The sequence below is a fragment of the Xenopus laevis genome, chromosome 4L, assembly GCF_017654675.1.
Source record: "Xenopus laevis strain J_2021 chromosome 4L, Xenopus_laevis_v10.1, whole genome shotgun sequence".
Lineage (NCBI taxonomy): Eukaryota > Metazoa > Chordata > Amphibia > Anura > Pipidae > Xenopus > Xenopus laevis.
In genome coordinates, this window is record NC_054377.1 from 78,576,210 (window position 1) to 78,590,900 (window position 14,691).

Here is a 14,691-nt window from a genome sequence, read left to right on the forward strand (position 1 = left end):
TAGGGCTCACGGCGCATATGGTTCACTTGCATTCCGCTGCTTGTTGAGAAGCTTCTATCTTGTAGCCGGTTACTTGCATCAATGGATTTGGGCCTTATTTTCATTGATGTAAATTACACAAAACAATAGACCAATAATATCTAGGTGTCACTTAGGGGCCTATTTACTAACATTTGAATTTTTTTTTCCACAGATCAGAAAGTGTAAAAACCACATAAAACTTCAGTAAGTAAAAGCAGTTGAGGTTTTGAGACTTTTTTTGCGATATTATAAAAAGACTTGAGTTTATTGAAGTTTTCAAGGCTTTTGTGTTTTTTTGAGCATCCTTCAGTTTTTACTTTTTCTATTTGGGTCTTTTAAGAAACATGGTTTCATGGTTTTAGAGAAAAAGGAGTTTATTTGTGGTTTCAAAAAGCTCAAAACTACACAAATGAAAATTTTGATAAATGGGGCTCTTCGATACACAGGCTACATCCAGAACCCCTTCATATGTAGCAGTCAAGATAGCATTTTCACTAAAAGTTTGAAAAGGGCAGGAACACTAGCTGTTTGGGGAGTATGAATTTGATAAAAAAATAATCAATTACTATGTATAACAATATTTTACAAGGAAAAAACCTCAAGGAGTAATTCTGAATTGTTGGTAAGAACTCGGTCGTAACTACATTCTTGCAAATTTATCAGCAGAGATGGAGTAATCTTGAAAATTAAAATTAAGTGACTTTTGGGAAAATTATATTTTTCTTTACAAATGCTCGTGGTTTATTTCAAAGAAACAGGAAGAACACTAAAATTATACTTACATTGCTATCTCTGTCAGGTGATCCACTAAACCAGGAAAAAGGTAAAAGGTTAGTTTTGCATGCTCAAGTGAACAAAATAAAAAATATAAAGAAAACTCTATAGACTAATAATGTGTGGGTCAGGAAAAATTGAACCCGCACCTGACCCTAATACGAAAAACCTTAAACTGCACGTGCAAAATGTTTCCATTTTAGGACCCAAACTCAACCCGTGTCAAATGATTGACAAAATGCCCCATAATTTAGCCGATCTTCTGAGTATTATTGGTATGCCCCTCCTCACCTTAACCCAGGTTAAAACACCTAGTAATAGCTGTAAGATCCTTATGTACTTTTGATCTGAGAATACAGACAATGTCCACATTCTAAAATAGCCCAATGCACACCTTAGTAAATTTAGAATATTAATTTGCGTTAAACATAATTGACCTAACGAAAGCTATATGTTCCCTTGCACACACAATAATATAGGTGTGTCATTAATATGGAGTATGAAAAAATAACTATAATAGTATGAAAATCTAAGTGTCCTTACTTTAGATTTGGTCATACAGACAATGTCCTCCAGAGATGAAAGCCAATTTAAATGTGTGTAATATTGTGCAGAATTATAGGAACACTGGCACATAGATCAGTACAAGTTGCAGTAGTTCCTTTAAAAATGTATCTAACGGTACACAGCACTGTCAGAGACAATAGGAATGCCAGCAGAAAATCATCATTTATTTAAAGAAATAGGTGACATTTTTTAAAATATCTGCATTCCAGCATATGAGGAGGATACAGGGATGGCGTTTTTTTTTTTTACCAGGCAGGAAGTAGGCTGGGAGGAAGGCGCCAAAGGAAAACACCAGGCCCTGCCATTACAAAACACTCCGTCTGTCATTGCCCTTAAAAGGTTGTTCAATTTTTTAAAAAATGTTTTTATTCTACATATTAAAGAGGTTTCTATTTTTTTTAAAATCTTTTCAAGGTACATAAATGCATAACTTGGTCCTTACTTGCTTGACACTGCACAATATCACACCAGACAACAGTTAACAGTTTGCCACATGACCAGCCTAGCTTGGAGAGGTGGCAGGAGCATTAAGAAGGTACCTAGAAATGTAGTGGATTCACTTTTCAAAGTATTTCTTTAAAAAGTTATACAAATTTTATCCATAGGTGTCTTTTTTTATTACTAGAGAGACTATATACTGTAGAAAAAAAATTCTATACTGCTCTTAAAAGAAACTTGCTAGAATTATACACTTACGTGGAATCAGTATCCTTTTCTTTCTTCCGTATTCCAAATGCTTTCCTTGTGCGCTTTTTCAATCCTGAAAATACAAATAACACATACCATACTTGCATCTTTCTGAAAATTGCTTTGCGGACATGCCTGTAAGCATTTGCATTGGTACATCACATTCATAAATGATATAATACTAAAATGCTATGCTTTGTATACAAAGAAATAAAAGTATTTTACAACTAGTGACAAGCAAATTCCTTCAGCAAGCATGGATTTGCAGCAAAATTCCGCTTAAAATAATTTTTTGCCAAAACCATGGGAAAAAACTGTCATGAGGAAAAAAACATCCATTTACTTCAATGCATTTGGATTAAGAAAAAAATAAACATTTAAAAAAATACACACACACGCAGATTTACTAAGGGTCGAATTTCAAATTATTTTTAGCGATCGATCGAAGGATATTTATTCGACCAAAAAAGCCTAACATTGCACTTCGGTAGCTTTAATTTGGTGAAGTATGAAGTCAAAGTTTTTTTTTTTAAAGAGACAGTACTTCGATTATCGAATGGTCGAATAGTCAAACAATTTTTACTTCAAATCGTTCGAATAGAAGTTGAATGGTTGAATATAGCCTACTCGATGGTCGAAATACCTATAATTTTACTTCAAAATAGAACTTTTTGAAATTCGAACCATTCACTCGAGCTTGGTAAATCTGCCCCTTAAACCGATAACTTCAGGTGCTTCGTCAAAGTGTGATATAAAGCTAAAGTATGATACAAAAGCATCTCAAATAAAAGAACATAATTCATGAGAAATGGAGCGCTAGTCCTTCTGTAAAAGATGTGAGTGCGCGAGATCCATGATCAAGAAACCCATTATCCACAAAGCTTTAAATTACAGTAAGTCTGTCTCCACAGACTCCATTTTAAGCGTATAATTCCCATTTTTAAAGTGGATTTCCTTTTTCTTGGTAACAATAAACCAAGTGCTTCTCGCATGGTTCTCTTTTTCCCTATACACCAAAATTTACATATGCATATTAGGATTTGGATTTGGTTCAGTATTCAACCAAATCTTCCACAAATGATTCAAATAAATCCAAAAATAGGGGATTCGGTGCATCCCTAGATATTGTTAACCATCAAAACCATCCTGTTGTGTGTATTTTATGTTTAAAGAACAAGAAAAGGCTAAATACAAGCAGGCAAAGGCATACCATACTGCAGGCTAAAGGCCCCCATACACAATCGGCAGCATATTGGCCCATGTGTGGGGCCATCTGACAGGCTTCTACGATCGTCGGCCAGATCTCGATCGGGCAAATTAAAAAAAATCCCGTCGGATTGCGGCCGCATCTGTGCGTCTATGCGGTCCGTCCGTATCGGATCCATTATGATCTGATTGTTGGGCCCTAGGGCCCACAATTGAATCAGCACGATATCGCCCACGTTAATGTGGGCATATCGGGGAGAGATCCGCTTGTTAGACGACAACGCCAAGAGTGTATCTCTACGTCTATGGCCACCTTAAGAGGAGTAATTTCCCTGAAGTGTGCATCCATTTAAAAGATCCTTTGCCAATTATTTCAGAAAAGCAAGAAGTATAGAAAAAACACTTCCCAAGTCATTGCACTGGTCTTAAGACCAAGACTGCAACACATGCACAATAGTTAGTCTTTTGATTCAGCGCATGTGCATATCGTATGTTTCGTGAAAGTGCTTTCTTCTCGTGTAACCGCCTCTCTCTCAGTAACCAGTGCAGCGATGCAGGAAAAATTCACACATGCGCAGATCATCAAAAAGGACGCACATGGTGACGCGATCCGGTTAAAGGTGGCAGACATGATCTGTTAATGAAGAGAAAACTGCAAAATAATTATACTAGCAAAAGGTATCCCCCCCCCCCTCTCTGGGAGAGGGGAATGTGACTATTTAAATGATGAATTAAGTGCTTTCCTTGTCCTTTGAATGAATTTTTAGTATTCTTTAAGAATGGCGATCCGAATTACAGAAAAATGTATCTGGAAAACCTTAGGTCTGCACACACACAAACATATTATATGTACCCAAACTTATTTTAAATATATACTATACGAATATAGCTTTATTGAACTGTAGCCTTGGATATTATGCTTGGCAAAGGAGTCATTCAAACCACATATACTGGGCAGACAAACATCCCACTCCTCTGAAAATGCCATGTTATCAACATTCTAAAGAGGCGATTTCTCACGAGCAACAAAGCATGCTTTTAGGCAAGCAAATCTAGAGATTACATATAGTTGCAATTGCAATAAGCAAGATCAGCTTGCCTGGGTGCACTGCACACTTAGTTTACAAAGATAGCCGAAACATTGCAATGTACAGCTGTAGGATTTTGATCTATACAAGTGAAAAATCTACAGAAACGATCATCATCATTAATTCATATAGTGCTGGCACGTTACCAGCACTTTACATTAATTTATAATGATAGGGGTCTTACAATCATTATAAATAAACGTTACAGAATACTAATTAAAAATAAAAGTATTAGAGAGATATCTAGTATAGGTAAATCTAAAACAACTGGACTTGCTGAGTAATCATTGAAGACTTTTCACTACACGTCCGAGCAGCTTCTTCAGTTCAACTGACTGGTGTGGGAAGTCATATTAGAGAGGTCTATTTGCAAAATATACACATTTGGTACTGGCCCTTTTAGGAGAAAGATGGCCTTTCAAAGTTCAAAATCAGAACTTTTACTTTGTACAGGTATGGGATCCATTATGTGGAAACCAGTTATCCAGAAAGCTCCGAATTACATATAAGCCACCTCCCATAGACTCCAGTTTATCCAAATTTTTAAAAAGTATTTCCTTTTTCTTTGTAATAACAAAACTACCTTGTTACTTGTAATAAGATATAATGAATCCTTATTGTAAGCAAAACCAGCCTATTGGGTTTATTTAATGTTTGCACAATTTGCTAGTAGACAAAGAATGAAGATCCAAATTACATAAAGATTCATTACCCGGAAAACCCAAGGACCCGAGCATTCTGGGTAACAGGTTCCATACCTGTAGTGGCCAATTGTGCTTATGGAACTGCAGCCAGTGAAAGGGTAATCACTGTTACCATTGTCAGGAGGTAAAAGTTCCTTCTGAGCACTAACACTGCAATTGATAATTAAAGAAGAAAAGATAAGTACCTATTGTGCAAATATATGCTACTGGAACAATTGTAAATTCTAAGAAACCATGAACCCATCACTTTAAAATAGGACAGAAAGCCAACAAATTCCTGCTGCTGTATTTGGCCACGAATACAACATACATTATGTTAGCAGGTGAGTTTTTGGTCAAATTAGAACAAATGTTTGAAGTAGTATGTGGTGGCCATAAATTACATTTCAGCAGTGTATAATGCAAGCCTCCATCTGAACAGCCTAACTTTATGGCAGCAAAGGCCGTATAATATTGGGTGTGACCAGTCTTTATCTACTGTTAGGAGGAATAATGTTTATCTATTTTTAGCATGATAGTAGTGTTGGTGTTCCTTTAACTGGTTCATTTTATACTCCTAACCGTGGCAGTGAAAGTTCACATCATACTGCTAGGTATCAAAGCATGTAACAAAACCCATTCAATGTGAATGGAAGAAGGGTCTACAGAGAAAACATGATCCTTTCATTAATAATTCAACTGACCTCATTGGCAGGAATGGGCTTGAGGTTTTACAGTGTGTTAAATGGTAAAGTGAGCTTGAAGAGTCCAATGTGTGCAAACAAAAAAAAAAAAAAAAAAAAAAAAAAGGAAAAAAGAAAATGCAGAAAGACGTGTGAGTTAACACTGAAAATGAAACAAAAAGACCTCCTCTTAGTACATAATTAATTTGTGGTTGGGGAAAAAAAAGTAAATCCGACATTCAGATTAAGTTTGTAGGCGTTTAATAAATGGACATATTTTCATGTCAAATGCTAGTTTACTCCCATTACTAACCAAGAGAGAACAAAGCAGTCACCTTATATTGACCACTGAATCTAGACTGTAATGTACCATTTTCACAGAGCTCAGTAAAGATCAAGTGTCTTCTGGTCCCCTTTTCCAATCCACTGGATATAAATATAAAAGAAAAGGAGAAATGAAAATTGCTAACAGTTTGAAACCATATTATTTACATAGTAGTACACAGTATAAAGTATAACTCATCTTTTTCATAACCCATCTGTATGTATCACTTATGTATCAAGTTCTCATAAGGAAAAATACACTCCAAACCTAACACATCCTAAATAAATTGAAATGAAATTTCGCCATTTGAGAAAGTTTACTTCTATAGGACAGAGCCAAGAAGACAACTCATTAATGAAGTGTTTTAAGTGGACCTGTCACCCAGACATAAAAAGCTGTAGAATAAAAGTCCTTTTCAAATTAAACACAAAATAAAATTTTTATTTTTTATTAAAGCATTCATAGCTGTTGTAAACTCATTTAAAAATCTCAGCCGTTAATCAAATATTGCCTGCCCCTCCTCTATGCCTTAGCCAGACAATTACTTTCACTTTCCATTCAGCACTTCCTAGATGTCACTGCTCATGCACACACATTCCCCCACTCTCTTCACGGTTTAATTGTTTAACCAGTGCATGGGGATGGACATCAGGTCCCCCATTCTGGTGCACAAACAAGATTCTGAGATGATACAAGGCTTGCCTTAATAAGTGTCCACAAAATGGCTGCTTCCTGCTTGCTATAATTATGAATTCCCAGACAGAAGGAAACAAGATTCAAATAATTTATACAGTGTAATTAAAGTTAATTTTGCTTGGCTAATGTGATATAGGATTTGGAATTATTTTTTTGGGTGACGGGTACTCTTTAAAGGGGTGGTTCACCTATAAGGTAACATATGTTATAGAATGGCCAATTCTAAGCAACTTTTCAATTGGTTTTCATTATTTATTTTTTATAGTTTTATAATGATTTGCTATTTCTTCTGACTCTTTGCAGCTTTTAAATGGGTGTCGCCTTCCACAAAAACAAATGCTCTGTAAGGCTATAAATGTATTGTTACATTTTATTACTGATCCTTCTATTCAGGTCTCTCCTATTCATATTACAGTCTCTTATTCAAATCAATGTATGGTTGCTACGGTAATTTAGACCCTAGTTTGCTTAAGATGCAAACTTAAGAGCTGTTGAATAAAAAGCTAAGTAACTCAAAAACCACAAATAATAAAAAATGAAAACCAATTGTCTTAGAATATCACTCTCTACATCATACTAAAAGTTATCTCAAAGGTGAACAACCCCTTTAAGTAATGTAATATATTCTAACAGGAGTGAACGGTAGCACACTGAAGTTATCCCAAGCAAGACCGAGGCCTTTACCTAGCAATGTACAACACTGTAAGTCTAGCACACTGATCAGCAAAGCACGGGTTTCCAGAACTATATCTCCAGTGCTACTGATGAAATGCGGAGTTACAGCAACAGGTTGCAGCTTAGCAATCTTATGTGTAAGGTGCCCATTTCAGAAAATAATACACTATTAAGTTACTGACAGTTGTCAGACTTTGATACATAACATTCCTTCATTATTTTGGATCTACGCAACATCCCTCTCATTCTTGCTGAAACTATAGTGATGTCAGCAACGGGTTGTTAGGGTTACCGATGCTTGGTAACAAGAAAGGATTTATTCTGATTGGTATGTTTTCAGGCACTTTACCAATCATTTTGCAGTAGTCTGCCACTAAAATGCAATGTAAATGGGTCCAAAACAACCAGATAATACTAAAGAATTCAAAACTGGAAAGGTAAAGAATAAAAAAAAAAAAAAAAAGTTTAATAATATCAAAATACAATCCAAGGCATACTAAAAAAGGTATTAATTTAGGTGAATCTGAGATGAAGCGAGAAGAATGACAGAGGTATTCACCAGGCTGTAAATTCTCAAGTAACAGTCTTTTTTCCATCATTATTATTATTGAATTACTGCACCACAAACTGTGTACTTTTCCAAATAAACATGTAGGTATGCATCATCTCTTGATGTTCTTTTAGCAGGCCCTCCAGTCTTTTTCATGCATCATGTTTAAAAGTGGATTAAAAAAAAAAAAAAAAAGGTGGTAAGACATTTCTGAGAGATGATGGGAGATTCAAATTCATTTAAAAATGCATATATAAAGGAAGTGTTGCAGTACTGTTTATACCAGTCCCTCCAACCCCCCCCCCTTTTTTTTTTAAACATAAAGACACATTTAGGTTAGGTTGAGGGCAACAGCTGAGTCCTAGGATGTGTCTGGCAAGCCTTGGGCTAACTTCACACAGGGTGCTTAGATTGATTCTACTGTCCAGCAGAAAACAGCAGCAGTCAAAAGACCCCTGGCCAATGCCACAGCATGTTAATCAATAAAAAGCATTTTGTCCACACTGAGGTGTGTAAATGCTCAAACAAGGTCTGTCTGTCACCATCTTGTGCTCATAAACGCGATTTTCCCTGATTAACATTAAAAGAAGTGACAAGCGGACAAGGGCATTTCAATGCTGGTTTTTTGACAGCAGTTGTGCCATGGGCTTTAAGCTGGCCATACACTTAAAGGAACAGTAACAGCAAAAAATGAAAGTCTTAACGTAATGAAACCATAATGTATGGTTTTGCTGCGCAGGAAAAACTGGTTTATTTGCTTCAGACTACTGTAATTTATATAAACAAGCTGCGGTGTAGCCTTAGGGGCAGCCATTCAAAGCTGAAAAAGGAGAAAAGGCACAGGATACACAGCAGATAACAGCTTACTACAAGCTTTGTAGTATACAATGGGATTCTTCAGAACTTGTCAGTTATCTACTGTGTATCTTGTGCTTGAATGACTGCCCCCATGGCTACATAGTAGCTTGTTTATATAAACTATAGTTGTATTTCAGAAGCAAAGACACCAGTTTTACCGGTGCAGGGCAACAGTACATCATTATATTGCCATTAAAATACTTTAATTTTTTAGTGTTACTGTTCCTTTAAAGATCTGCTAGTTCGGTGAAGTTGCCACATGAGTGGAACATACCCAGATATGTCCACAATGGGCTGATCCAATTTGCCAGTCAATGCAGGCTGCCAGGAAGAGGACAAAATTAACGAGGCAATTTTGTCATCGTCCTGACTGGAAAATAAAACCTGCCCAATGGATGCCTGTCTAATTTTCAGACAGATATTAGTCTAGCTGGACCTATACAGGGGTCAATAAAGGCTCAGTTAATTTAATTCCTCTTAAAGGGGACCTGTCACCCATACATGAAAATGTGTAGAATAAAAGTCCATTTAAAATTAATCATGAAACCCAATTAATGTTTTTTATTAAAGCAACCATACTGGTTAAAAACTTGTTTAAAACTCTCAGCTGTCAATCATATATTGCCTGCCCCGCCTCTAAGCCTTAGGCATAGAGGCGGGGCAGGCAGTTACTTTCACTTTCCGTTCTGCAATTCCTAGATGTCGATGCACTCCTTACATTCCCCCCTCCGTCGCCAACATTTAATTTTGTAGCCAGTGCACAGACATGGGCATCAGGTGCCCCATTTAGCTGCATAAACAAGATTTTGATATGATTAGGTAAGATTTTAGCTTGCCTAAATAACAGTGTCCACAAAATGGCTGCTGTCTACTTGACGTGATTTACAAGACTAAAAGAAAGAAGATTGAAATCATGTGTATAGTGTAAGTGAACTTTATTTTGCTTGACATAAAACAGGAATTGGAGTAAATTTTAGATGACAGGTCCCCTTTAAGCATAACAAACAAAAAATATGAAAAAGGATTAACAAAGGAAACAATGCAAATCTGTGTTTTTATAATAATCCACTGGCCACACAGCAGTATCAGAGAAAGTACTTGCAGCTCAAGGACAGTGAGATGTAATCATATTCTGTAAATGTCAAGCCAATACAGCACATGTGAAATTCAATGCTATTTCACAATGTTTATAATGTATAGGTTCTTTTATTACATGATAGTACAAAAGCAGATTCTCTGTAAACAGCAGGATAAAGATAATGGAATAAAGCTAAAGCTTTCATAAGGTTTAGAGAGGGTTTTAGGTCACGTTAATGAATAGGGGCTCTGATGGGTTTAAATGAATGAAATACAAATTCCATTTTTCTTCTATTAAAGGGAAATGTTATCAAGCTTGGAAATGTGATTCTTGATGCCTAGTTTGATTTGAAGCCATTACAGTTGATTGCAAAAGTTTTGCACCACTTGGCAAATACATATTTGGTTAATTTTGTAAGAGAATAGTCTGTAAACAAGTACTCCAGGAATTAGTGTGTTAATTAAGTTACATTTTATAACACACACAAACTTTAAAACAGGAACAGAAAAAAAATCCTCTGTGTAAATCTATGGCATAAGCAAAACCTGGCATGCGTAACAGCTTCTAACAACTTTCATAACTTATAAATCTTGTTATAGGGATTTTTGCTGACCCTTCTTTGCAGATTACCGTATATACCTGAGTAGTATTTAGAGAAGAAATTTCACTTCTAATTCAGTGTTCATTTTGGGTTGTCATTTAAAGAGGTGGTTCACCTTTACGTTACCTTTTAGTATAGAATGAACAATTCTAAACAACTTTTCAATTAGTCTTCATTATTTATAGTTTATAAAGTGGTGACTTTTGGAGTACCGTATATACTGGAGTATAAGCAGAGTTTTTCAGCCCCCAAAATATGCTGAAAAACTCTACCTCGGCTTATACTCGGGTCAAGTGCAAAAACGGTCGCCGGCGCCTAAGAATAGTCACCGGCGTCCAAGAATAGACTCCAAGAATATTCGCCTGCATCCAAGAATGGTCACCGGCATCCAAAAAAGAGACGCCGGCACCTCCAATGGGAGCAGAAACCCTAAATTTTTTGATTGAAATTTACCAGAAGCCGCTTCATTTCTCACCCTAGGCTTATACTCGAGTCAATAAGCTTTCACAGTTTTTGGAGGTAAAATTAGGTACCTCGGATTATACTCTGGACGGCTTATACTCAAGTATATACGGTATGTGTAAGATGATTGTCTAAAAAAACAGCTGTTCCTTTTTCAGCCTCGGCTTCTTGGCTGATTATTTCATATCGGCATTCAGAATTTGATGCTATAATGGGATCCATTCTTCTCTGTACAGGCATGGGTCCTGTTATCTATAATGCTCAGGACCTGGGGTCTTCCGATAACGTATCTTTACCTTAACGCTACTAGAAAATCATGTGGATATTAAATCCAATAAGGATTAATTATACATTAGTTGGGATCAAGTACAAGGTACTGTTTTTATTACAGAGAAAAAGGAAATCATTTTTAAAAATGTGGAGTACTTGAATAAAATGAATTCTATGGGAAATGGCCTTTCCGTAATTCAAAGCTATCTAAATAAGGGATCCCATACCTGTGCACGGACAATGTTTCTTTTTCGACTAACTGCAACATAGGCCCAAATCATACTGCTGCTCCTTTTCCCACTCTCCACAAAAACCTTTGGTGCTTGTGGGCAATTCATTTATTTTTATCTCATCAGTCCACAGCACTTATTTGGTTGCTGTTGAGGCTTGTCTAGATGCTATTTTGCATTCCTTAGACTTTGAGGTTTGTGGAGAGTTTTCAGATAAGACTTCTTCTGGATGACTCTTCTTTGTGTAAGCCAGGGGTGCCCAGACTTTGTTACCCTGGGATCTACCTTATTAAAATATTGTGGGCCGTCTACTGTATGGCACAAGTATCCAAAGCCCATAAAATGGTTATAATACTACACTATACCTGCCATAAAGCAAGAAAAACAGCTGTTTTCTATGGCAGAAAAAAAAGCAAAGACAGACAGTGTGTGACACGGGTTTTACATGGAAATCAGTGCCGGTCCAAGAGGTATTTGTGCCCAAGGCAGGGAGGGGCAATAGAGAATATACAGTAATTGATCTTTACGATTGTGCTCACCTGCAGAAGCCTATTGTGCCTACCCCTATTTTCAGTTCTAATGGATATGCACAGCCGAGTGTAAAATTTTGGCATATAAAGAGGTTTTAGAGGGGAAAAAGTGAAACTAAGGTGCCACTGCCCCAAATGTGAGCAGAAAACACTTTTTATGCTTTCATGCACCGCCTGCTCCAGTGGGACCCGGCAGCAGCATGTCTCCCACCCTGCCTGGTGTAAGATTCATAGACTACAACTCAGACTGCCATGCCGGCATGGTATGCAAGGTCTGCAAGGTTCCCCAGTGAGTGACTCGGGGTAGTACCGGATCTGACAGTTCTATTGGGGAACACAATATGGGAGAGTCATTAAATTCAGTCCGTACCTGGAGCCCCCGGCTGGGGCATTGGGAGGAGGGAGCCCTCTGCTGCTCCACCTGGAGACTTTCTGACCAGCTACAGTACGGTTGGGAGAGGGCAGCTGGAGCAAGGTGGAGCCCGTGTTTGGAGTTCCTGGAACCCTACATGGGCCCTGGGTGGGAGGAAAACGCCATGCAATCACATACCTCCCAATTGTCCCATTTTCAGCGGGACAGTCCCGCTTTTGACAGCAGTCAAGGGTTTGTACTGTTTAGATAAGAAGGTCCCTTGGGAGACGTTAGACTCACAGCTTAAAGGGCAATTTACTGTCATTAGCAAAACTGTAATAACTGGAGAAAAAAAAACAAAACAAAACACAGAAATAGGTTTCATAACCTGCCAAATTTTGTAAATTGAACATGGTAATTAGGGGGGAGTGCCCAAAAATGGGCGTGGTCAAAAAAATTTGCAGCAATATGTAGCAAAATTTTTGTCCCTCTTTTTATTTCTAAAATGCTGTGAGTTATACAATAACAGTATCCACTCCTACCTTACCAAATCATACCGAGCGGGAGCAGCGGGAACCTCACCAACCTCTTCAGTGCTTCATCCTCTTCCAGTTTCCCCAGCACCCCAACCCCCTGGAAAGCAAGAGCAGGGGCCTGTCGGGGACATCTGGAGTGGATCGGACAAATCAAATAAGTCTCTCCACAGTAAGGGGCCGACAGTGCCGGGCCAGCCTGGGCAGACGCCCTAGGCAGCCCAGCAGGTTGGAGCGCCCCAGCAGCGCACATGCAGAAAACCTGGTGTGCACAGAAAAACGTGTGCACGGGCGTGCGCAAAAGAATCTGTTGTGCGCGCATGAGCGAAAACATGAGGTGGCGCGAAAGGGACAGCGCGCATGCGTAAACCAACACGCCAGCCAGAGAGGGAACCGGACTAGTGGTAGGAGAGGCAGAAGGTGCGTGCCTGGCGCCCCTCCAGCTTTGGACCCTAGGCACATGCCTACTCTGCCTACCCCTAGTTCCGGCCCTGGGGGCCGAGGGAGCCATCTATACTAAGGGACACAGCGGAACGCACGGGCCTTTACCAGCAGCGGCTGGTGTTCCACGTCCCCTCCTCTCTGGTCCAGGCAGCTAGCAGGTCTCGGTCTACCAGGAAAATTACCGGGATCTACTGGTAGACCGCAATTGACGTCCTGGGCACCCCTGGTGTAAGCAGACACCACCAAAGGACCTGCAGCTAAACCTTCTGAAAAGTCATTTGCAGCCATAGAAGGGTATAAAATGTGCCTTTCTAGCCCGCAAATTAGCAGTTCTTTTTAAAAGTTTTCTTGCTCAACCAGATCAGGTCTTGACTTCCACAGTTCCCCTTAAAGGAGAAGGAAAGGAGAAAAACCATACCTTGCTCATAATATAGTACTCCCCCAGACCTCCTGAACCGCTGTATTGGAATTGCCATTGCGCTGATGAAATCCATTATAACCGATGTTACTGTGCGCAACGGTTCAATATGCACGCAGGCGCCATATTAGTGCAGGTGCGCCCTCTTCCTGTACTTCTTAGTTATTAATGCGCATGCGCAAGAAAAAAAAACAATCGCATATGCTGATTACTATGCGCGTCATCATGGCTTGAGGAAAGGAAGCGCCCACTGTACTTGCGCAGTGGATGTTAATTGTACACAATGCACATCGAGGCTGCCTCTGGCAGCCTGAAACAAGATGCCTCTGCAAAGCGTGACGTCACCCCACTCTGCCACTGCAGTCTGCGTTTGAGAGCAACAGCTTACCGTCCATTGAATGGATTAATATTTTCAAAGGCTGTGTAAGTACTATTTGTAAAAGCCTTTGATTAGAGGCCTATTTATCCTTTGCCTTTCCTTCTCCTTTAACTGTCATTTCTTGATTACATTACAGACAGTGAAACCTGTAAGCTGGAAGCATTTTGGCAATCTTTTTATATGCTTCAAGTAGATTAATTTTCAAATCCTCCCTCACTTGCTTAGAGGAGCCCATGGTTGCCGAGTGTCAGCAGAAGTTTTGGGGTGTCAAGAGATTTTATTAAGCTCTGCAACAGTGGGGGACACCTTCTAGGGACCTTGCATCACTGGACAAGTGGATGGCTGACCAAAATATTACACATTACACAATTACTATTTTATTTGTTCCTCTGTTTTAAAGGTTGTGAAATAAAATGTAACGGTGCATTAACAATCAGTATGCTGTTTTTAGTGGGACTCATTTATAAACACTGGGGAAATTTGCACCTGGGCAGTTACTCATGGCAACCAATCAGATGTTTGCTTTCATTGTTTTCCTTGCATCGGACAGAAAAAAAAAAAATCTAATCCCTGGTTGGTTG

At 38.6% G+C, this 14,691-nt stretch overlaps 1 protein-coding gene across 11 annotated transcripts in view; it reads right to left on the minus strand.

Annotated features, from left to right (window-relative positions):
* The window catches only part of sgip1.L (SH3GL interacting endocytic adaptor 1 L homeolog), a 75,213-nt gene that overhangs the window by 42,512 nt on the left and 18,010 nt on the right, over positions 1 to 14,691 (minus strand). For all 11 annotated transcript variants that reach the window (XM_041590366.1, XM_041590372.1, XM_041590374.1 and 8 more), the window contains exons 2-3: positions 2,059 to 2,122; positions 804 to 828 (exon numbers count right to left, since the gene is read on the minus strand). In XM_041590366.1, coding sequence (XP_041446300.1) covers positions 804 to 828; positions 2,059 to 2,122 — 89 coding nt within the window. The remainder of the gene's footprint in view (positions 1 to 803; positions 829 to 2,058; positions 2,123 to 14,691) is intronic.